The 25,057-nt window shown below is 43.5% G+C and overlaps 2 protein-coding genes across 5 annotated transcripts in view; one reads left to right on the top strand and one right to left on the bottom strand.

Moving 5' to 3' along the window:
- nphs1 (NPHS1 adhesion molecule, nephrin) overlaps positions 1 to 773 on the bottom strand; it is a 115,974-nt gene extending 115,201 nt beyond the window's left edge. The window contains exon 1 of the mRNA XM_074683256.1: positions 662 to 773. Within this exon, the coding sequence (XP_074539357.1) occupies positions 662 to 773 (112 nt within the window). The remainder of the gene's footprint in view (positions 1 to 661) is intronic.
- Positions 1 to 25,057, top strand: part of kirrel3l (kirre like nephrin family adhesion molecule 3, like) — a 135,532-nt gene that overhangs the window by 91,234 nt on the left and 19,241 nt on the right. For 2 of the 4 annotated variants that reach the window (XM_074683318.1, XM_074683316.1), the window contains exon 1: positions 10,645 to 11,287. The exons of 1 other annotated variant lie outside the window; for it this stretch is intronic. In XM_074683318.1, the coding sequence (XP_074539419.1) occupies positions 11,248 to 11,287 (40 nt within the window). In that variant the 5' untranslated portion in view covers positions 10,645 to 11,247. Of the gene's footprint in view, positions 1 to 10,642; positions 11,288 to 25,057 lie in introns of those variants that run through there. One more of the 4 variants, XM_074683317.1, reaches the window with a different exon arrangement.

Genomic DNA, 25,057 nt, shown 5'->3' with positions numbered 1-25,057 from the left:
CCACAGCTGTCCCAAAGTGAATCCCAAATGAGAGTATCTGTCAGGGTTTGTTTGCTGCAGGCTTTGATATGATGCTATTACACTGCAGATGGAGCGACTGGCGCAGTCTTCAGGAGGCTCGAGCTGCTGGTGGACATCTCTCGCCTCAGGCCTGGCCTGGTGGAACCAAAGCACATTTTGAACATACACAGAGCTGAAAGTGATAGGAGCAGAAAACGTTTTTTACTTTCTTATTGTGTCTCCCCCTAACACAACATCCTCCTCTGATTCCTCAGCACACCCTTGTGTTTGTGCAGCAGAGGCCAAATGACTGAGTCTTTCTCGTATTCTCCCCTCATAACCCTGCTTCAGACAGATGTTCCTCATTCATTTTTCTCTGACACAGCTGCATATGTAAATAATCCATGATTTCTCCTGCTGGATGGCTGGACTGGGGGATATTGTGTGTCTGTTTTAGTAAGCAGTTTCTCCTTTTGCGCTTGGGGTGAGACCTGTTTTTGACTTTGCGGCAATGCTGTTAGTTTTTCTTGGGTCTGAGGGCGACAGAGAGTCTGTTGGAAAAAGATGAGGTCAATCCCTAACCACACCCCTGGCAGCACTTTAGCACAGGTTATCTAACACAAGCAGATTGATGACATCTTAGCTGAAAGTGCTTCGCTACCTGCTCCAGGTGAAGGCAGGTTCCCGCTGTTGGTTTCCCCAACAGAGGCTTTCTGTTTCACCCATCTTGTCTCCGGTTTCCAGAGCGTCTCTTTCTTCTCTGTGGCAACCATCAACCACGCAAACCCAAAGAAAGACTGACAGCTGACCCACTGAAGAGGTGTGCAGGCAAGTCGAGCAGAACAATAACAAAACTGGAGTCAGAGGCAGAAAGGGGAAGAGGACAGACCCTAATAATGGCCAGGCCGTGACTTGACATGCTATGAAAAGTGACAGTGGACGAGTCATCCATTATTTATAGCAGTGCAGAGCTTGGTTATTTATTTTTTCAGCAGCATGAGCAGCAAGGGATCATGGCACAAAACAAGCAGCCAGTCGTGGCCTATTCCTGTGATTGTCAGTGGACAGCGAGGCAAGCACAGTGGTGAAGAAAGCTGTGACTGAAGCTGTGGACTAATATGGACACTACACCCAGGATGGGATTTGCCTTGACTAGTGCTGACTCTGACTCTGTCCCTTTCATTATGTCTGTTTCAGGTCACACACATCAGCTGCTGATTGGCTGAAAACAATGTGTCCACTTGCCTTCCCCTGTCTGAATACATTCACAGGCAACATAAAAGAGCAGTTAAACTCATAAACATATTGTACATTTTAACATCCATGACAAACAAGAGGGAAGAATGTGGGAAATAAGTATGATAACTGAATTGAATATTACTAATATTAACTGTGTTAATGAGAGGGCAGATTACGTATTGTTTAAACAGAAGACATATGAGTGCACAAGGAGTTGTGATGTAATATTCAACAAACAATCATGAACTGTTGATAGAGCAAACAATCAACTGACACATTCATCAGTGAGCGGCAGAAGTGCTGATGTCAGTGTGTGACTGCAGCGGCTAATCTATGTGTATGGATTAGCAGAAGTGTTCAATAGTCCTGTCCGGGCCACTGGATCACCATCGTCGTCTCAGATATTTATCGCAGCTGAGTGGAGCGCTGTGTGTCTGGACACGGCTTAGTTAAGCAGAGATGCCATGGACGCCATCAGGGCATTTCTGGCACACACAAACGCGCATGACATCAGGAACAGATGTTGCACATGGTGAGGCCCATCAAGGGACAACAACTCTGCATCAGAGCATGAATATTTCAGACAGCTTACTGCTGTACTTATCAGCAAAGACACAGCCAGGCTGGCCAAGGACCCAGTCAATCTGATCCTAAATTTTGGGGATGTTGTAATCACTTTATTGAAGAAGAGGGTGAAAGCACACGCCAGGTTGATGAAGTGCTGGCTTGCAAAAAGATGGAGAGGAAGTTACTTTTCTAGCTCTGATGCATTTTTAGGTGATGAAAAAGCATCTGCAGTTCAGGCTATGTCTGCAGATTTTGTTTTATAACTACACTGCATGTGCTCGACACTAGTGCTGTAGTCGAGTCCCTGAACCTTAAGTCCAGTAGGCTTCATTTCTCTATGTGGAAGTCTGAGTTGAGGCTGAGTCCCCAGAGAAGAATCAAAGATGGGTTCAAGTTGAGTCCTATAACCTGAGACTGAGTTAAGTCCTCATTATTACTATTATTTATTACAAGGAGGGCATCTGTTTTACTCACCTAAGTCCTCTGGCCTGTACAAATCTGGACTGACTATGAGACCTTTTGAGGTATATAGACAACAGGCCTTAATTATTAACATAAAGTTCTGACTAATCCTGTCCACTTGTCTGAGGTAATTATCATTTTTAAATCCTAAGTCAAGTTTACAGCCTCGTGCATTGGTTAGCACAATGCATTTCTTGTGGATGGATCACTACTAGTCTCTTATGTTCTCGAACTTAACTAAAAAACCCAGTTTTGAGTAGTATGTCAACTGAATGAATAGCTTTGGCCAGTGGTTTGGTCACTTCAGTTGCTAGCATTAACATTAATGTCAGCTCGCTAACAGTAACATAACCAACAGTCCAAGTAAAAAATCTCGCTTAGTTTTCTGGATAGAATAGAATAGAATAGAATAGAACTTTATTGTCATTGTGACAAGTACAACAAAATTGAAGTCACAGCAGCAATCAAGAAAACAAAAGTAAGAAAGAAAGTGTATAGTGCAGAAAGGTCCAAAAGAAAATAGATGATGTCAGCTTGTTCATCATTGTCCAGTTCAGCCAGCCTCCACCTCCACAGGGTCCAGGACTGAGCTTCTTCAGTCATGCTCCATCTCTGTCTCCTGGATCCTGTCTGCTCACAGCTGGTGAAGCTCTTCCAATGTGGTGTTGGTGTCTGATGTTAGCTCTGTTAGCCATGTCTGTGAATAGCATGATGCTACTCTGCCCTCTGGTATTCCCTCTGTTGCTGGGTTAGCACAGCTAGCTCGTCCATCTTATTGGAGATAGATCTTACGTTCCCAGTAACGATGAATGGGAGGGCAGGTGGATGTCATCACTTCTTGGCTCACATCTGAGAAGCAGCACGTCGTCCTCACTTCCTTCTCCTCACCTTGTGGGTAGACATCAGGCCTTACACCAGTTAGCATTGGCATGCTACAGGCTGCTAACAGCTGAGTTCACATGTAAACAATGCAGCCATGGTTACATGTAGGATCTCCAGACAAACACAGGAGAAAAAGTAGTAAAAATATCGCTGATGCCACAAAAAGTTTGGTGTCCATGACCAACAAATGAGCCATACAAAGTAATGATCCACTCCAAATACAAAGATTACGAGAAAGAGACAAAAAAATTACAAAAAACTGACAAAGAAGAGAGAGCTGCTGTAAAGGGCAGCCATAGCCAACAGGGCGGCTCCTAGCAACCTGGATAGATGCATCCTGGTCAGCTTGTATATGTCTTCTCCTCAATAGTTTTTGTACAGATACAACATGTAACTCTACTTTGGCTTTTTGTCAAATATTGGAAGGCAAAACATAAAATTTGAAGCACCTTTTGAGATATCTTGTCAGGTACTGTTGATACAGAAGACATAATGTGAATACAGGCAAACACACCCGAGACCTTGCTCAAAAATATAGAAGTTGTCAGGGTCTTATATAAAAATTGTGCCATAAAGAGGAAAGCAGTCCATTGGTAGATAAGTGTGAGCCCTCCTCTGCATCTCCACGGTCCTAAAGCAGTTAAACCCTGAGTTTGAATCCGGTTTTAAATCAGTTGTCCTTTAAATTAATACTGAAGACACTATGATACAGTATTTTTATCTAACTTAGGATCATTGATAAGGTCAGGGATAAAATAACCCACTTTATTTTCAAAGACAAAGAACAGGTGCTTTAAACCTGAAAGTTTTATCGACACTTTCCAAAAAAGTGTTCCTTTTTTTGAATCAGGGCTGCCCTTCACTGAAGTATCACATGTCAACAAGTTCTTGTTTGCTGATAGCTGAACAAACTGCACAAAAATGATTTTATATTAATATTCAATTCCTATTTATTTATTTATTGGCTCAAAAAGGTTTTGAATTTTGAGACTGAGAAATAAGGTTATGACCAAAATTTTGAACAATTTGTGATATAGTAGAAACAAACACTCAAACACAATAAAGAACACTCCCAAACTAGAGGTTACCTGGTCCTTTATTGTAAGCTACAGTAACAGGGAGTTGCTTTACTGTTCGCAGTCATACTTTCATTCAAAGCAAAGCTAAAAACTACAGTAAATACATGAGTGACCCTGAGACCACACTACTCCAAAACAAATGCCCTGCAGTTGGCACCACATGTAGGCCAAAAGAAAGCATATGGACAATTGATTCAAGCTTGCAAATCAGACAGGATTGGTCAGGTTCCATGTCTGTTGTCATATGGGTCCATCTTGCAAAGCTTCACCTTAAACGCTTATTCTTGGTCAAATAATGACCAAACTAATCAATGTTATTTCAGGAGAAAAAGAGGCTACAAGAACAGTTCAGTTGTGGAGTAAGAAAGAAGTGACTGCAGGCCTGTCAACAATGGCTGTCTGTGAAAGAAGTTCAATAATATCAGAACTGGACAAAAAAAAATTTTTAAGAGAATGTCCTTGGACTATATATTTGTGTTGCTCTGATTTGCCCAAAATCAATGTGAGGAAGAGAATGTTTGTCCATCACTCCTGAGTTCTCTAACACCATCTATCTGTTATGTATCTATGTGTTAATCAGGTTGGTGTGAAATGTATCCCATTTCGCTGAAATGTTAAGCAGTGTTTCTGGTGTAACAGGTGTCTTGCTGTACAAACAAAATGTGATGACTTGTTAGAGGGGAAAATGATGTGCTTTAACTCTCTAGTTTAATCTGTAAACAGGAGAGAGTTGAGCTTCAAAACCTATTTTTGAAGTCAGTCATCAGGGGGTGCCTGACGTGTTGTTGGCTTCACTTTTGGGGTGCTGTAATCCATCTTTATATGCTATCAATTGTAAATTGAATGGGTGATTGAATGTTTTCTTAAAGATCAAAAATTAAATTTTGATGTTGAAAAGGTTTAATTTAATTGATATATCTAAATTACAAAGTGCCCCCCTCCCCCCTTCTTTTTGTCATGACTTTATGACCATGTGAGCCCGTACCTTACAGACACCACACCTATGAATAATGTAACGTTAGACAGCAGATCTTTTCTGTAAAACCATTGAAAAGGGAAGTTCAACAGCACATTCCTGTAATCCACACCCTTTTCTAAGCGCAGCTTGAACCAGAAGCCTCAACCTCTCCTTGACCCCTGAGGAAAAGAATCCCTCAACCCGATCCCCAGAGAGACTTTCATTACAGACAAAAACAAAATCCATGGGTGGCTAGAGTCATATTCTGATATTAGGGCAGAGAACGTGGATTTGATATGAGGCTGGAAATAGTCCTATAGACTGCAGAGAGAGCCGCGGGGTCCGTGTTGAGCTTCAGTGGCCTTCCTCCTGCTCGTCAATCACACATAAAGAAAATGCTTGTTTGCAAATTTCTGACCAGTGCAGCGAACTGACGTCATATTATTGGAATGGGAGAGAGGAGACAGGGTTTGAATTGCTCGCAAGCTGGGCAGATGGATACTGCTGCGTGGCAAAGGTATATGTCCTTATGAGTTACGAGCTCGTAGCAGCATTTAGAGTTATGGTTGACACAGATCAGCTCAACATTCAATATCACAATTACAGTAAAAGCTGGTGTAATGTTTCTCATATGGATAGCAGCATAAACCTTGGACCCCCAGAGGGGCCCAAACATTGTTATACGGACATACAGCACAGTAAATAGAGCAGGATGTTAATATTCATCAGCTGTATTTCAAACCCTGAGACTAAGCTTATTAATTATGATACAAGTTCAATCAGGACTAAATGATTCACGTGTTTCAACAGAAAAACGTGATTCTTTCATCTGCTTATATAAAACCTTTCATAATATCGGTCCAGTGTCTATTTTCTCTCAAAACTATGCAGAGTATCATGTGGCATTACAAGGTTTTCAAACAAAACAAATCTCACATTCCTCAACTTCTTGCTCATGTTTTACTTTTGAGTGAGAAATGTCTTATTTTTCGTCCTGTGGTGAATAATGAGGTTGATTTTATTCAGTTTAATATTCATTCAAACTAAACACATGGTTTGTGTCAGTATGAATACATTTTCCTCCACTTGAGCGTTAGATCTGCTTTCCAGCCAGACAAAAGAGAAAAGAGAGTAATTGTAATTTTAAGGCCCAGCATGCCGTTCCCCACGACTGACATCTCTTTTTTAATTGACCTCGGGTCAAACAGGGACTGGGATAATATTTTGTTAAATTATTCTCATTTCCCCGTGAATCCCATTTCCATATATCTCCACTTCATGCCTTATTTATTACCTTCTTACAATTACCATGCAAACGACGTCTTAACTGTCACCCCTTTCTCCCTCTGAACAGTTTAGTAAATATCAAACCATATTTATTATTAATAAACCCACAGCTGAAAACCCCCTTTTTATTTATAAATTATTCACACACTCAAAAGCTCCGGGAGTATGAGCGCCCTCCGTTCGATGCCATGGAGGCCAGCATAATTAAGACTATTGGCTTAAACTGACGCGAGTGCTTGTATCATCTGTTTCTGCCCTGGTCCATGTGTCCATCTGCGCGAGCCATAGGAGATCATACATTTCAATCACAGCATCATGCTCAGTGACAGACTTCTCACAATGGATGTTGATTTTATTATCACAACACAACTGTTAGAGGCACCCTGCTGTTTTTACTGCTCACCCGAGCCCCCGCCTCCAGTCAGCCACTCATTGATGGTTTCACACATGCACACATTGGCCTACAAACCCACACACACACACAGACAACAAAAAGGCGCAAAATCTTTTTGTTTTTCTCTGTCTTTCACGTGTAAACACCCACTCACAACCTAACAGTCCGCAGCACTCTGACTGACGCATGTAGACACAACACGCACACACATTCATTTACCCATGTGCTCACTCACACTAACCTGGGTTGGCTTCCCAGCTGTGCAAGCTGTTTCTTCCATCAACATGTGTTTACTGGCAGGGGACCCTTATGTTTGCATTACAGGGAGGCAATAAATAGGAAGGGCCAGCCTGGGGGTTTCAAAAACTACTGTTTGGGGAGGGGGGGTCCTGAAGGGGTGCCCTAATCATCATGAGATTCAGTTAATTAAATGCAGCGCAAAATGTCAAAAAAGAAGCCTCTTATTTTGGTGGACGATGTTTTCTGGATCTACACAAGCTGGAGTCCTTAGTGTCCAAATTTACACTTTGATGAATTTTTCACAGTCTTTTGGAGCTCTAACCACCTGGCTGAGTTAACAGGGCACATGTGTGTGAGTCTTTGTGTGTGCGTGTGAAGGGGGGTTGTGTTCACAATAAATTAAATCGTTGCTTGCTACAATACACATACAAGTGAGAGACTGATTAACCAGATGACTGCAAGGCCTATTATTTTGGTTAATCAATAGATCCTTGAATAACTAATGAACGACATCAAAGAACAAGCCTATAAACAGCCACAGGCAAATGATAGACTGTAGTGTTTTCATCTCTTTATAAAAGCTTTTGTTGAAATATGATAATGATTCTGTTCTCTGCTGTTCATTTTAGCGCCCACTGTATGACAATGAACAATAGGCTCTTTTTAGATCAAACTGCACCTGAAAAAAAGTATGTTTTTAGACCAACTTCAAAGGGAATAAGCAAAAAACACACACACAGAAGCCTGTGCATAAACTAATGTGGTTGTCTGGTTTAAAAACTCCCATTTGTAAGTTAACTAAAACAGCACTGAATAGTTAGGTGAAACAACACCGGGGTCACCTAAGAAAACAGGAGACAACAGGTTCATCAACAATGCTGACAGTTTTACTGCTTTGTTCCAAGTGATCATTTCACCATTTGGCAAACAGCTCCAGCTGATCCCTAAGGCACATTTCCTTCACATAGATCACTTTCCTTTGATTTGAAATATGTTGTTTAATAAAGGAGGGAGATCTAATTAGACCCTAAAGTCAAATTGTTTTTCCACTAGATATTGACTGATAATGGTCAATGCAAACATTTTGGGTTTTTTGAGACAGGTACTAAAGGTTAGGTTCTTTTGTAGGTACTGACCAAATTTTGTCTGTACTACAGCGTACCGATTCATGTAAAATCAAATGGTACTGTGTTTTGGTACCCAAACGCATCCTTGTGACTGTGAGGGAGAGGAAGAGTAGGTGATTTTCCAAACTTGACATGAACTCAGCATCGCAAGTTTATATACTGAAGAATAAATATGTTTGATTATAAAACTCTGAGATTTTATTATTAAACAAATTATTCAGATTCAGGCAACTTTATTTATCCCACATGAGGCAATTCATGTGGAGCAGCTTACACAACAGAAACAAGGACAAGTTGACAAAGCATAACGGACTAAAAGGAGATGATGACACTAGGCAAGTTAAAGTTAAAAGTTAAAAGTCAGTTCGGCTGAATAACTACCCATGCCAATAAATAAATAAGGTAAAAGATAGATAAAAGATAAGAGATAACCAGTTCCAAGAAAAAAGATAGTAGTAGAAGCATTCAATAGTCCAATTGCAGAGGGGATGAATGACTTTAAATAGCAGTTTTTTTTACATATTGATATTTATTACCACATAAACACAAACAAAAGAACTGAAAATTTGTACAGTTAGGTACTGATACTGATTGCCAGGGATCGGTTCCATATCATTTCAAATATGAAAGGTACCCATCCCTGATTAAATGTGATGCATGCTCATAGACTATACAAACAGCGACTTGCCAGTTGTCTCACAATCAGATAAAACACACATTGTGTTGTGCAATCCTTGATGATGAAATGTCAGAGGAGTGCAGGACTGAGACAATCAATATATTGTAAGACAAAAATGAACAAACTACAATTAGCTTAAACATGCAGGATTTTTGTCTAAAACCATGCATGTGATTAGATACTGTTTCTTTTTCCTCTCTGTTGTCAAAAACAATCAGTCCACACCTGGGGTGTTTCTTAAAATTTTCCGTCCACACGAAAACTGATAACTAATTAAAAACACCAGCAAATACCAGGCCAGTAGGTGGCCATAAAGTGTAATCAGTCCGTCACGTCAGACCCTGTAGACGAACACTGTGCACATGCGTGTCCACAATTTTCTTAGGTAAACAGAAATCATTAATAGAGTTCTTTAAACATTGTTCATACTACTAGATTGTTTATTATTGATCATTCCTTTGCCTCAACTGGACACTGAAGGAACTGCATCTTCTGGCTTCATTATTACCACTGTAGATTGTCATCAAAAAGTGCTTGAAAGCTGATGAAAATAGTTATGACGGTCCATAGAATATCAACTAATCTCTATTTCTCATCATATTTTGAACATTGTTTACCTTCCTTCATTATCCCAGAACCTTTGCTCCAAATACATGGACCTCTCTGCAATGTGAATGGATCTGAACATTAACTTATATCAAAAAAAATATGGCAAAGTCCAAAGCAGCTGCAACACAAGGTGAGATTCACTGTAGTTAAGTCTTATCTGCCAGTATGGGGTAGCTTTGGTCTCTCTGGTTAGAACAATGAAAGCTAACAGTGCAGAGGCAGAGGCTGGTGTGGCATGAGTAAAAGCTACATGTTACTGTTTGGCTTTCTCTGAACATCTTTGCAGTCCAAACTAGGCCAGGGTTGTGTTGAAAAGTGCAAACATAAAACAGACGCCTAGCAGACCGGGAGGAAATGAAAGATACAGTGAAAAAAAAAAGTGAAGTTCACTCCGTTAAAGAATAAAGACAGTGAAACTGATCAACACAGGTTTAGCCAAAGGATTAAAAACCCAGATTATTAAAGCACCTGTAAAGATTTTTTTTTATTTTATTTTGACACCCCAATGTTTAACACATAAATACTTTGTCACTTTGCTTATTTTACTCATGAAATGTATAACAGGTGTTTTCTGATTGAAAAAATCCTGTAATATTGTCTTAAACTTCAAATGTATCACAAACTGGAGGAAGCATACAGCAGAGAACTTTAAAAGCCTGTTTATTGTTTTGTCTGACACTTACCTAACCATAGCAGTTTCTGGCATTAATTTACTGGTAAAGGATTAGTCAAACTTGGCATTAATAGTCCTGTTTCATGCTCTTAAAGATAAATTCATCTTAATTCCAGTCTGTTTCAGTTATTAAAACCCCACAGTGGACCTTTAAGGTGAACTTAGCCCCTGTATTACCTTATTACTGTATTACCTGTATTACCTTCACATTCCTCTAGGACTTTATTTAATGTTTTAAGTTCCAGTACAGATGTGATCTCGAGATAACAACAGTGTCTAAAGCTAAAAGCATGCACCTCCATAATGCAGGCTGCTCCATCCTGAACTGTTAGGGTACCCATTTAACGGGGAATAAGTGTTTTAAATGCCCTCCCCGTGACGCCGCTCAGCCAATCGCTGCTCCCCGGAGGCGGGGGCCTCGGACCCCCCTGCCCAGCATCACAGGCAGAGGGGCTCCTCCGACACAGCTCCTGCCAGATTTTGTTTAAGCCTTTCTCTCCCCAACAGATGACTGTCAGTGCGCATTTCCCATTGGCAAGAAGGGGGTGAGAAGTAAACAGAGGAGAGCGACAGAGAGGGAAGAGTGTGTGAGAGAGAAGGAGTGAGGGTGTTACGGTGGGAACAGGGCGAGAGACAACTTCACCGGGGTTTATCACCGCGCTCTGGTGAGGAGGAGAGATCGCTTTCACGCAGGTTCAAAAGTGGACCGTGGACGACCGTGCTGATTGAAACACCCACTTACTAATGGACTGAGAGCGCGTGAGAGGCAAGATCTGTGCCAGCGCGACGGAAACGGACGCAGGAGACGGCTGATGCAGAGGGGAAAGTTACCAACTATGGAAATGCATTGTTAACTGAGAGTTTACACATTGCTGCGGACCATTCAGAAGCACTTCTTTTTAACTGGATGCTTTTGTAGAAAAATTCAAGTGCGCTTGTTCGCCCGGTGACATCCCGGTGCTGCCGCGGAGGACCGTACCCAGCTCGGTCACACATAGACGGAGCGAGTGAATCCATCCAAGCCACGGGACGAGCGGACAGACCTACTACAATGACGGCATTATACCTCATCTTTTGCCTTATGGTCACAGGTAATCCATTCTTTCATACTTTGTTTTTGAGTGTGGGTTTTATTCATGGAGAGGATGGACCGCGCTCCACACTGGCGCGCTGCGTCAAGCCATCCAGTGCGCTGCTGTAGGAAGAGAACTGATGCTGCAGTGCTACAATTCACGGCTGTTAATCTCCGGTAAATGTTTAATTAGTTTAGAAAGAGTGATTACATCAGGAGGTTTCACTGTCTGTAAGCTGACCCAGAGCAGCCGAGGATAATGGCACTGCGTAATTTGTGGATAGCAGTGATTGTTTCTGGTCTGGTTTAGACTTCGGATGTGTGTGAGGTGTGATCCCTGGTGGAGTGGATAGGCACAGGGTAGGGAATACGGAGCGCACGAACGGAAAGTTTCACTCGTGCATTTCTTTTAGAGGTGGGATTTGACTCTCCGGACTGCAAAGTGTGTGTGTTCAAGTGATCATTTACTAGTAAATTCTGTTGTTTTCAAATGAGGATGGAATGCTGGTCTTTGCAAGGAGATGAGGAGGCTGCAGCACAAACGATGCGAAATGAGACTGCTCCGGTTGGAGCTCTGCAGCCCTTATTTTCCTTAAGTTAGTCCGTGGTTCATACAGCGGATCATACAAAATACTTGAGCGAAAGGTTTACGCTCATGTTGTGGAAATATTGTGTGAATATGCTGACACGATTGAGTTTGAATTCCCTGCCTGTGAGTCTTAAATTCATCGATGGATGCATCGGGGGAAAGACAGTTTCACGGGTACATGCGGGATGGAGCAGAGCAGATAGAGTGAAAGGGGAGTGAGGAGGAGAATGAGGGAGAGTGAGTGTAAGAGAGACAGAGAGGGAGCTTTTTTTTTTTTTTAGTCGACAGGGGGGATATAACGCACCTGTCCCCCCCCCCCACCCCCTCAGAAAAAAAAAAAAAAACACTCACAAAACAGACAACCCCCTGCTGCTTCGTCTTTACAAAGTTGACAACAGTAGTTTGTTTGGATGCTAATTAGACCCAAATTACACAGTTAATGCAAAATACCTTTTTAAAACTATTTATCAGTGTTCAATTCAATGCATGTCTGGCTTGTAACGGTAGTTCCCTCCCCCTCTCATTGCAAATGTAATTTTGTTAAAACATTTTAACAAATAGGGAATATGCATTCAGTTATAACATCATCAGCATGATAAAGGAGGCTTTCTTAGTACCTGCTTATGAAATGCCTCTGAATAAATGACTGCTGTTAATGTTGCGAAAAAAGAAGCTTTGTGCAATTAACAAAGAGCAACTGTTAACTTATCAGCATTTTTCAGAGTTGATCAGCGCTTAGAGTTAGACAGGCTGTAATAATGCCATTAGATGATAAACAAACCAATTACACTGATGCTAATTCTTATCTGGGAGTCAAAAAGTTGCTAAAAAGGAATCTTAGTACTTTTTTTTTTTTGTTTGGACCAGAGGGGATGTTTTCTGTCGTCATGACTGAATCACATGCAGTTTCAGCAACTCCGAAATAGCAAAGCTTTCTCAGGCGCCAGTTGTTGTTGGTACATCCTCAGCTCCAGCCCTTGTTCTGCATGGTTTTGTCGTTAGTTGAAAGCCTGGGGGGGCGGAGTGATATGACACCAGCAGACCTCTGCTCCCTGACAGACTACCAACAGCTGGATGAGATGGAGTGGTAGCCCGACAGTGGCATATTTCCCTCTGACCTAAACCCCAACACACACACACATTCACTAACAGCTCATCCTCTCCCTCTCTGTCTTAAACACCCACGCACAAATAATGAACAGCTGCCCTAATTAGAACCTGAGAGACTCGAGACCTCATTTATTGTGCCCGTCTTTCACAGAAAGAAAATTTGGCCACAGCGCAATGACTCACTTTGAAATTTGTGTATGCCATAAAGCATGCATTTGTATGTAAGTAGTCCCATTCAGCACTAATAATTTACTCTCTGGTAAAGTCCCCGGGGCCCCCGCAGGAATTGGATTCCACAGTGCATCAGTATTCTGAGTAATCTTCAGTGAGCTCCTTGGAACCTTTTGCTTTGGGTCGCCTGCGTCTCGTTGGGGCAAGTTCAAAGGCTGCAAGCAGAGATTACCAGTTTCTCTCCCTTCCTCTTAAGTCGTGTTGCCTGTCATGTCACACTATAGAGTAGAGCAGTGGAAATTTTCCACCTTGCTTCTTCTTCTCACAACTCTTTTGCCCGGTTGCAGAATGTGTGACTATGGGAAGTGAGGACATGAGAGCGTATCTGCTTAATGGGCCGGAGGCGGCTGGCAGACTTTCACCAAAGGTTGAAAGCCTCCGCTTGCACGTACTTCATGCAGGCACACACAGGCACAGACGGAGAAGTGATATTAAGTTGAGGAAGTGATAAGCCCTGACTGAGCCCTCTCTCCTCGCCACACCACCCTTCCCTTTCCCTTTCCCATTACCAGAGATTTGTCTTTTCCCCGTGCAATGCAGCTATATTTGTGGACGCAGTGGCAGCAGGTCCCAAGAGCTTGGTTTTAGGGAACTTTGCATATTTCATGAGCTGCCGTTCTGCTGCTCTTTGAATTCTTGTGGAGGGAATCAGAATGGGCAGAGGGAAACAGAGTTTAAGATGAGGATAGGGACTAAGGAAGAGGGCTCTTGTAGCAGAGAGAAGATTCAGGGTGTCAGAAGTGTCCTGATGATTTAGCCGACAAGTAACACAGACAAGTTAAAGCAAAGAGAATCGTTAACCTTGTCCTCATCTTGTTGCTCCTTTCTCTTCCTCTGTCACACATAATCTCTCTCTGTCATACTCATGCTCTCTAAACTCTCCTGTTGGTTTTCCTTTTTCTCTCTCCCGTCAACTTCCTGCCTTCTGACGCAAGGAGATTGAGGATAAGTAGCTAAGTGGGAGGAAGTTTGGCAAAAAGAGCCTGGGCAAGCCAGCCAGCAGATGAAGAGTGTTAGAGACTCAGTGCACAATAGTGCAGACACAGCAGAACCCCAGCGCAGCTGAGTCTTGAACAGAAGTGTCTTGCATTATTTAGGAGACATAGTCATGGCAAAGATATAGATGCATTTTGGCCTACTTTGATTTCCTGTCTAAGAGAGCCCTGCGTAATGGTTTGGCTGCCTGGCTGCTAAATTTAACAGTCAATCTAGTTGTCATAGCTTCACTTCCTGTAAGATTTAAATGTGTTAACAACTGCTTTATCTTAATCCAGTGGTTCTCAAATGGGGGGGAATGTACTCCTGGGGATACGCAAGATTCAAAAGTTTATTTTCAGACGATAGCAACCATTTATTCAATCAATGGTTGAATCTAATATAATTTTAATTCGTAAACTAAATATCATACCCAATAGACACTTATATTACACTGCTTCGTTTCACGTCTTTTTTTCCTACCAAAACTGCTTTGCACTTGTCAGAAAAAGGTTAAAAAAAAACATTTCACACAGGGTATATCACTGAAGAGAGTTCAAGAACCACTGTCTTAATCTATACCCAAGATATGTAGTTGAGTTGTCCTAAGCGTTTTAGTGGAACAGCTTAAAAGTCTGAGATTTTCACTTTCCCAAGTCATTTCCGCTTTCTGCCTCTCTCACACGCACAGACAGTAATGAAAGATCAAGATCTTAAACTGTAGCCTGCTGTTTGTCCTCATCCCAGAGACGTGCCATGCTCTCTTTCTATTGTCTTCCTGCCCTTCCTCATAAACAGATATCCTCTCTTTACCTCTTCCTGCACACGCACTCGCTACGTGTCCGAGAGGAGAAACTTGAAGGGGGAAGAAAACAATAGCTGCTTCATAATGTTGCCTGTCTCTAATCAGCTTTGCCATGCGGGTAAACACAGATAAAGAAGTTGGCAGTGTGTCCTCAGGCTTTGTTATCAGCTGTTAGCAACTTAACTGGATGTGCACGCTGGTGTGGCTAAACACAGGAAGCCAAAGTGGTCAGGTAGCAAACTGTGGATGACACTTGGCATCTCAAAGCATTATTTTTACCTCAGTCCAGCCATCCTCCTTTTGTCTTTGCCTTCTCCTTGTCTCTGTCTCTGCACATCCTCACCTTGTCTTCCTTTGGGGCGGTCAGAGAATCCGGGGAGGAAACGACAGAGAACAAGACAATGGAGGGGCCATGTCAGCTTCCTGCCATCGCCTGGAGTCGTCTTCCCCAGTTAGAGCACTCCAGGCTGTATCATCAGCATACAGACTGGTTGGGGGAAAGCACAATCTTGTTTATTTCTTCACTATAAACACACTAATGGAACGAGAAGAGACAGGGAGGAACCGGGTTTCTGTGCGTGTCATTAAAACAGCCCCCCGAGGGAAACAGTCACGTTCATACAGTCGCAGCTATTTAAAGGAAGACCTGGATTGCATTTATCTCCCCTTTAAATGCAAGTGTCACTTCCTTGTAGAGAGATGAATCACTGTTTCAAAAGATCCAGAATCCAACATACAGCAGAAAGATTGCAGACATACTAGACCACACATTCATTTTTATTTTCCAATCAATTCCTGCCCTGCAAGACAAGAATTTCATATCTCCTGCCGAGACACAGAAACCAACAGCAAATTGAAATTTATCTTCCGCAATATCTGTTCCTGTGTTATCTCCACCAGCCGGGTTCCTTAACCTTATATTAAAGAACGCTCTGTTGGATTCTGGCAGCTGAAATGGAGCTCAGACACAAGAAAAGTTCAGCTAACAATACCATTAGACAACATTTACTCAACACCAGATGCTGATTTATTCATCTGTTCCTTTTACTCAGTCTATATGATATTGATTCCCAGTGGCACTTCAAACAGACGCTATGGCATATTTGGCTGGATCAAGGCTTATGACATGTGCACAGCATCTACAGATGACTCATGACCTCCCCCCTCGCTCCCCTGACCTACTCCCTTTCTCCCTCACACACACACGCACAGGTCAAGGACATATGCTGGCACAGAGGATTATAAGGAGAGATGAGTGTTTGGCATCTTCAGGGCTCTGTGCCCTTTCTGGAGCGATTAGTCAAAGTCCAACTGTCTAATTAATGATGCTGCGGCCCAGGACATGTCATCTCCTTATTTAACTAGGGCTCAAAAACACAGTTAAGAAACTAAGAGGTTGTCTACTGCTGCTGCTGCTGCTGCTTGCTGTATTAATGATGGAAATAGTGCAAACCCTTGTGGGACTTAAGTGCTCCAACTACCCGTTCCTTGAAGTCCAACAGCCCGCCTCTTGTTCCTCTTTTCATCTCTGCTTCCTGTTGGTTCAAACTGCCTCAAACGCTGCAGTGAAAATTGTGTTAGTGATTCAACCATTAACCAAAATAGTGGTTTGACTGTGGCTCAGTCCTTTCTTCCTCTGCTCACAGACACTTTTGTTGTTGTTATTGTTGTTGTTTGAGGGTGGGTAAAGAGTTGGAGAAAGTGGGGCGATGTCTTTTATTTTCATTTTGGACAGGGCTGAGAAACTAGCGCCGGGGTCTGCGAGGGAAGGCAGCCAATTTGCTATCAACTGAGGGGTGTCAGTCAAAGCGTATTGATCGGGCCCTGAAGTTCAGCTCCTCCAGTGGTGGAAACATGTTAATGCTATCGAGCCGTGAGGAGCAGTGAAGTGTGTGGGTGGTTGAGGTGGTTGGCGGTTGAACCAGAAGAAGGGTACAGGGTGTGTCTCTCCCTAAGCTGAAGCAGTGGGCCCAGAGTGAGAGTTGGGGGAGGGAGAGAAAGAAAAGGAAGGCAGAGGGGTCAAAGGGATTTACTGCCAGGAGCCTAGAATTTCAGGTAATGGATACGCTTGTATTGGTGTAAACCAAACCTGCCGTTTTTCTTCCATGTGGCAGAGGTGAAAAAACAACAAAGGTGTAACTAACTGCAAGTCTTGAGGGGATTAATAGAAAGTTGATATTTCAGCACCTTAGGCTGAATATTGGATCTCAGGTGTACACTTGGACACACAGAGAGGATTTGTGTGCGTGCATGGGTGGAGTTATGGATAGCAGAGGAGGTGGAGGAGGTGTATGTTAGGAGGCTTTTCTGCTTCTGCTACATTCTTGTGAAGCTGCAGCATGGAGGGCAATAACACATGGCTAAGTGCTTCCCAAGCTGGCTGAGGTGAACCTATAACACCCCTCCTGGAGGAAGCAGCCCAACCATTGTTCCAGCACATTGCACCCGTCTGACTGAGGCATCCTAGTGCTGTGCAGATCCCAGGGGGGGTTCTGGAAAGGGAACGAGGCAGTGGAGGAGAGGGACTGATTGTTCCCTCCACAGACCATCCACAGATGGGGCTACGGTACAGGATGCTGGCTGTTTGCTTTAGAAAGTCCCAGGCGTTTGCTTTGCAGTGGCGGTGTACAGAAAGCTCTGGGGGATAGAGGAGGAGTGGAGGAGTGCCAGTGGAGACAACAGCAGGGGAAGGGAAAGAGGGATGTGAGGGGAGAGAAAGAGAAAGGGGTAGAAAAAGGACCTTGCCTAATATGATGTCAGTGTGAATATAGTGTCAGTGCCAAGAAGGGAAGACAGATGATACAGCCATACAATGATAGGGTAGTTGGGCAAGAGAGTGCTCAAGTCCTCCCCTGTTTCCAAACAGAGACATATAGAGGTGGAGATAATGGAGAAGGGAGGGAGAGTTAAGAGAGTAAGCGAGGAAAGGAAAAAGGAAGGGATGAGATGCGGGGAACCCAGGCTGCATCCATCATCTGGTTTGGTGCAGAAGCCATTTGTACCTATTGTTCTCCATAATTTGTTTTCTCAGAGCCTGCAACGGGAGGGGGTGAAGAAGGAGAGACAAAGCTACAGCAGCCATTTATTTCTGCGCTAATTACATAAGTGAGACAGCATAATTAGACATATAGCTAAACAGACAATAGGCAGAAAGAGAGATGCACGGGAGCAGATAGACAGGGAGGTGTAGATGATTTCAGACAGATAGGAGAGGCATGGCCCGCTCTATTTCAAATTCAAGAGTGCGATGGAACATGTTAAAAGAAGTAAAGGGGATGGGGAGGGATAAAGGGAGGGGAAAATGGAGAGAAAAGGAGACGGGGTGGTGGAGGGGATAAAAGATAAGAGGGAAAGAGAGAAAAGCCCTCTTCACAGACTGCACTTTGAGGTGCGGTCCAAGGCTGCCGAAATAGTCACATCATTTAATACACCTGCTCAGTGGGAGGGAAAGCAGAGCTATAAGGAGATGTTGTAAAGGAAAAGAGGTAAAGGGCAAAAGAGAAGAGAGGAAAGAGGAGATGGATTCTGTCTCTCGCTTCTTCAGATCAAAGGCAGATAGTGGCGACAGAAAGCTGTTTGTTGTGGCTTGTTTGGGAGGGTCCTTCTCTGTGTGAGGTCAGGATTTGACCCGGCCTGCAAATTTGTTCAGGCAGTGTTAGACTCCAAAACCGGCACATACCAAATCCTCGAAGGTATCACAGTCCTCGGGGCCTGGGGAGAGCTTTCCACGGAGAACATGTGATGTTTTTGAACTGCAGGAAAGCTGAGGGGAGCTGTAGGATGAAAAAAAAGTTTGTCTCTAAAAATCTCAACTGCTATAAACAAACCCAAATGGACCATTTACTTCAGCTTTTAGTGGATGTGGTGCTGCTAAATGCTCTGTGTACGTGCTAATGCAGTTGTGCGTCTGCTCAGGTTCATGTGTAGGCGCTGTGTGGGTGTGTTGAGCGTGTCACCAGCCTTTCAGGACTGTGATCCAAGGGAAGATAAATAGGCCCTTAATGAAGCCACTCAATCACAGGCCAGTTAAAACAGCTGACCAAAGATTGAGGGTCGGTCAGGCCTGATTGGAAGCCTATTGAAGCCGGTTGAGGGAAGCTCTTGAGCCGTCACACTTTAGATTAACCATTCACTGCACTATAGAGCGCGCCCTAACTACTCTTCTTCCGCTAAACACTCCACTGACACACTATAGAAGCCCGAGTCAACTCTGTGATTGTGCTGGGGAGTTCTTTAAAAGCCAATTTAAACTCAGTCCTTTGTTTAACTCCCCAGGAGCTCAAGCTGGGACGTATTGTATTGGTTGTGTTTGTGTGAGTGTGTGTGCTTTTATTGGGCTTAGGTTAAAGTTTTGCCCCTCTTTCAGCATGTGATGTTTTGTTAAAAAAAAGAGCTGGGTGTATCTCAGAACTGGCACAGACTAGTTTTTTGGGTGAAAGAGAGGGTGCATGAGAGAAATCAATGGCCCAATTCAGCCTATTACAGCCATGACTGTTGCTGTAATGGTGTGGAAATGGACAGTGGTCATGTGGATCCTCTTTTCTACCTCCAGGCTCGGATCACAACTGAAGCTCCGATTCATTTCCTCCCAGCTTTGATTAAAAAAAAAGTAGTCTGAGGATTTCAAAGAGTCTCACATGATGGTGACGAGGGAAGAGATCCTCCCGTTTTTTTTTAAACGAATGAGACCTCTTTTCTGCCAGGTTTGCCGAAGGACAAACATAACACTGGGCTGCAATTTTGCTCAACAAATAATGGCTCCTCTGGCTCCCTCTCCTTCCAGCCTTTGCCTCTTTGATCCCAGGTAATGTGTTAACAAGCAACGGGTTCATGGAATACCCACAACATTAGGATGTGTATTCACAGTGAGGTGTGAGAGTGTGTGTATGTGTTTGCACATGTGTTGCTTTATGGCTGTGTGTGTGTATTTTCACACCAATTAATGAATTGCTTTATATGCCTGCTGAGGTGACGATGGCCTGTCTCTAGATGGGCACCCCTCCCCACACACACACACACACACACACCTCTTCTGTGTCAGCCTCAATCCACAATGGCTTAGACCCTCTCTCACACTAACACATTAATGAGAGCAGTCTAATTAGACCTGGTGGTTTCATAAAGGGGACTCCGGAAACCGCACCACCATTGTGAGATCCCCTAATCAGGGGACCACTAAAGAAAGAAGACCACTAAGTTCACACATGCACAGAGACCTGCTTGGACCCACACTCAAATTAGCATCGCGTTAATTGGTTCAGAAGCACAAAAAAGGCTGATTTTTTTTCCCTTTGCCACATTATGACCACTGAGGTTTGACTCCTTCCTGTTTCCCACCAGTAGCATTTCTCCTGAGGTTGATACGGAAAAAATGATTCTTCTCTCCTCCGTACTTCTCCCTCACTCCAGACAATTCAATCTTTTTGATATCTAATAATCTCAGCCAATTTTTCAGCCTTTTTGAACCGTATCACTAAAACAGAAACCTCTTGGGGGTTGAGCCTCGATCCAGATTGTCACACAAAGAGGGGGCTGAAGGAAAAATAAGAGGTAGTCCAGAAGAGAGGGATGCCAAATCGCTCTCTGAGGAGGGCCTTTAAATGCCTCAGCCTGCAGTTCTCATGGGTTATATGTGAAACAGGATGAGGGGAAAGTAAGGATAGAGAGATAGAGAGGAAGATAAAGGCAGACAGACACAGTCTTAAAGAAAAGAGCGATGTGTAGGTGATGTGCGTTGTGCTTCTTAAGGTCTGGGGCTTTAACTTGTGTCCCACAGCACTTAACATGCCCCCAGCCATCTCTCCTGGCAGTTAATTAGAATCCAATAAGGTTGCCGCCTGTTGGTCATTGTTCCTCCAGTGTGTTTACCCTTTCCAGAGGCTCCATTCGCTGCTTAATCTGCCGAGAAGCTGAATGTCAATAGGTCAGGCCAAGACTCCAGAGCCCTGAGAGAGCGGGAGAGACAGAGCGACGGGGGAAGAAGAGAGGATCAGGGGGATGAAGGAAAGGGGTCATCTCCTTCTCTCTACTCTCAATATTTTTTTTCTCTGCTGTTCCATTCTCCTTGTTTTTCTCCCCCCTCCCTCCCGTTTTCTCTTGCGTCTCCTCTTCTCTTCTTTTCTTCTCACTTCTAATCCGTCCTCTTGATTGTTCTAAGCTGCTTTCAGCCAGCCCCTGGGAGGGTGGTGGGAAGGGGGGGTTCGGAGTCTGTTTTAATTAAGATTTAAAAGACGACTCCCTCAAGAAGGGGAGATTTAAGAGTAGGATGGACAGAGCAGGAGTAAATGAATGAATGAAGGTGGGACATATTGTGAAGAGTGCCTGAGAAATCTCTGAAAATCTGCAAAAGGAGAAGTTAAAAAGCTCTGATTTTACACTCGTAGTAACTCACGTCACACACCAGCACATGCACGCAAACAGTCTCTGAGGCGTTCAAGTGTCTAAGCCAAATGGGATTTCTTTCCTCCCATTTGTAATCAAGCGGCACAATCTATATAGATCGATCTCAACTTCCTGCGATTCATACCATATCCTGCGAGGGTGATATGGGATCAGTGGTAGCCACCAGGCAGGCTGAGGGAGTTATCTCCACACTCTGTCTAATGATCGATCATCTCAACAGATGGCCTTGAGAGCATGTAACGCTCCACTTGTTTATCAGAGCCCAGAACCCGAGGCCTCTCGGTAGATGTGACCTGCAAAGAAAGTCTTGTTTTCCAGACAGACAGACGATATGACAGAAAGTGTACTTCAGATCCTTTCTGAGTAGTTTGCTTTGTTGTCTTTGTGATATGAACAGATGTTTGGACTGAAACTGAACTCCGAGTAATTTGTTTTTGTTTGGTGGGCAATGTCACTACACCTGAAGCTTGAGATGTCCGTATTAGACACTTAATTAACAGTCGTACCAGCAAGAAGGAGACTTTTCCATCTGACTATCAGAGAAACAGGCTCTGTTACTTTATTTCTTCAGTGCAAACACTGTAATGAAGTGTGTGTGTGTGTGTGTGTGTGGGGGGGGGGGGGGGGGGGGGGGGGGGGTGTCCTTCTGCAGCCTAAGAGAAGACACGTGCTACGTTTGGTAAAACAGTCACATACTACACATCCGCCCCGACCGCGAACTGAGCAGTCTTCATCCAGAGTTAAACCCTAAAGAAAACACACCCCGAAAACAGGCTGCACAATACAGTGTTTAAGTTCATCAAGCCACAGACCTGCTGCTGCAGCCGGTAAGGTGTTAAAGGCCGGGCAGGGGTCAAGAGCCCAACCCACGGCATTCACTGCCTTGACACATCCCAGCACACAGCCGCCATATGTGCAGGGTTTCACAGTCAATGAGCCAACCCACCCAGCACGACAAAGACCTATTCACAGCCTGTTGACTGCAAGGAAATCTGCAATGCCATGGTATGATTAGGACAGAATGCAGCACTAGTCCAGCCAATGGACTAGAAGATAGTGACAAATAGGAGAGGTGTTATGGAGAAGACAAAGAACTTTCCCTGAGCGGTTAAACGTAAGCATGATGTGGCGTTCAGCTTGCTTGCTGCAGCTCCATCGCTTGCCTCCATCAAAGCCCCTTGAGATTCCCCCCCTGCAACTCTCTGCCTCCGTCACTCACAGCTCTGTTAATAAGGCCAGCAGTAAACGCCAGGAAAGATATGCAGGGATGAAAGATCCTTCCTTCATGTTCTTGCTTTGAGGATGTGTTTCCGGGTGTCGGGGGGTGGGGAGGAGGGGAAAATACAGCTTTACAGAGTAGGGCTGCATTTTGATAGAAACAATAAACCCCTCCGCTTATAAAATAATATTTTGTGTCCCATATCCTGTTGTGCAGCAGCTCTGGGGAGTTTTGGCAGACATGAAAAGCTCAAGGTAAAGAAGAAGCCAAAGAATAAAGTGTGTGGGGCTCCTGGGGGAGGGATACATCACACATATATTCTTTCACCGCAGCGATTAATATCCAGGAAAAAAAGGTCAAACTTGACTTGAAACGGTCCAGTATATCACAGTTACATTCGGAGGCTGCATTTCATACATCAATCCCTGCTGTGATGTCTCATCAGCCTGGTCACACAGGAGAGACCCACACTGCACATTATCAAAGATTGATGTGGTGTCCTAGTTAAAGACAGGGAGGGAGGAGGAGGGACGACTTGTTGGAGATGGGAACTTTTCTCCGCTTTTGGAAGTGTTGACTGAGGCTGGAGCGGCCTTTCGCTTCAAAATTCAAACATCATCACTGCGACCACAAGAACGTTTGCGAGGTTTCACTCCTCTCTGACCTGAAGACCTGACCCCAAGACATGCTGGGAAAACTTGCAAATGCAGCATTTTTGTCTTTTCTTCCTTTAACGTCAAAGCTCTTGCACAAGATTCAGGAAGGTGACGACAAATGCTGAGCTTTCCATCTCCTCCCATCCGCCCTCTTCCTCTTCCTCCTCCTGTAACTGAAGACAAAACAAACTGACAGAACAAACAGGCAGATTATCCTAAATCCTTTTTTCTCTAACACACAACCTAACCGTCTCTTATATCCACTGTTCACCGTCATCCTACCCGCTTCTTGTTCAGAGCGCTTGCTTAATAATTAATTGATTAATTAGCTTGCTCATTAATCATTTATTCATTAATCATGGCCTGATTTTTCTAGAGGAAGCGGAGCAATCTGAAAAAACCCTGACTTCACATTTCACTCTAATTATGCTCCTTTGCTAATCAACGCTTAAGAAATGGAGTTTCAGGAAATTAGTTTTCCCCCTTTCCTTCTTTTTCTCCACACAAAGCAGGATGTATTGGGGTCGGCAGGTAACATTCCTCCTCCTCCTCCCACTCTTGTGTTCGGGAAGCTCTGAGTCATCAGTAATTTTAAAGGAATGATTCAAGTTACAGGCAATCTGATGAGCAGAATAAAAATTTGATGTTAAATTATAACTCGCCTCTTCTTGCACCTCCAGATGAAAGAAGAAGGGGAGAGAAATTCTTCACACAGACTAACCGCAGACATTGATTAATAAATGGCAATTTGAAGGCCGTTTGTAAGAACAGAGAGGTGGCAGCGTTGTGAATCACACACTTATTGTTTTCACTGGATCCACGGCTCTCCTGGGAGAGGAGGTAATTTGTTTAATCGCCAGGAGTTATGTTCTGGGAGCTGGAGAGATGGGAAGATAGTATAGTTCAGAAATATCCTCTGTTGTGTGCATGAGAAGGAAAGTGGAGAGCAACGTTTTCAAACAGGTTTAATTAGAGGTGGTTTTTTTGTGCCTTTGTGTTCCTGTTGGATGCAGAGTTCACAACACAGCTCAGCTGCTTCCTCTGAAGGGGGCTCTTGTCAGCTGCTGACAAAAAAAAGAATTATGCATCAAATTAAAGAGAGCTCCAGTGAAATGGAGGCAAGTCAGGCATTAACCTCTAAGCTTTAAAAAGCACACATATTAAGCAACACTAATGAGAGTCTCATCGAGCTGCCTCTGTTTTATATTCAAACGCACACAAAAGCGCGGCTCTGACTTCAATGTGGCATCGCTGCCTCGCAATGAGGTTGTCTCTCTTCTTCATCTCACCAGCAGCAAACACTGCACAAGTGAACAATAGTGTAGATGGCCCTTTTACTCTAATGAGATGCATACATTTACAACATTACCACCCTCATTAAAAAATAATAATAATAAAGGGGAAAAAAAAGTATTAATTATGAAACGCACTACTTCCTATCGTGAAGAGCCAAGGGGGTCTCCACTGGGCTCAATTAGGAAGAGTAGGCCGCAAATCCCTAGACTAAATTAATTGACACCCCAGGGCATTAGGCCCAGAGTCCCAGCACAGAATCTATGTAGAGAACTCCTTTGTTTAAATTTCCAGCGCCTGTTAGAAAAAGCAAGAGATGGGGGCAATTTCAAACAAGATATCTTCATTGTTTTTAGGATTTCCAATCTTTTATTTATTAATAAATTTATTTGTTTCATGTATTTGTCATGTTTGCCACAGGCATGAAAAAGATTGACACCGTTCTCACTGAATTCCTCCCCCATCTTTTTCCGAAGTCCTCCTCCGTCACATGTTGTGCACCATCGCTG

The sequence above is a fragment of the Halichoeres trimaculatus genome, unplaced genomic scaffold, assembly GCF_033239565.1.
Source record: "Halichoeres trimaculatus isolate MK-OKI-2021-1 unplaced genomic scaffold, fHalTri1.1 fHalTri1_scaffold_12, whole genome shotgun sequence".
Taxonomy (NCBI): Eukaryota; Metazoa; Chordata; class Actinopteri; order Labriformes; family Labridae; genus Halichoeres; species Halichoeres trimaculatus.
The sequence above is the reverse complement of the archived record's forward strand: the minus strand, read 5'-3'. Positions and strand labels throughout refer to the sequence as shown.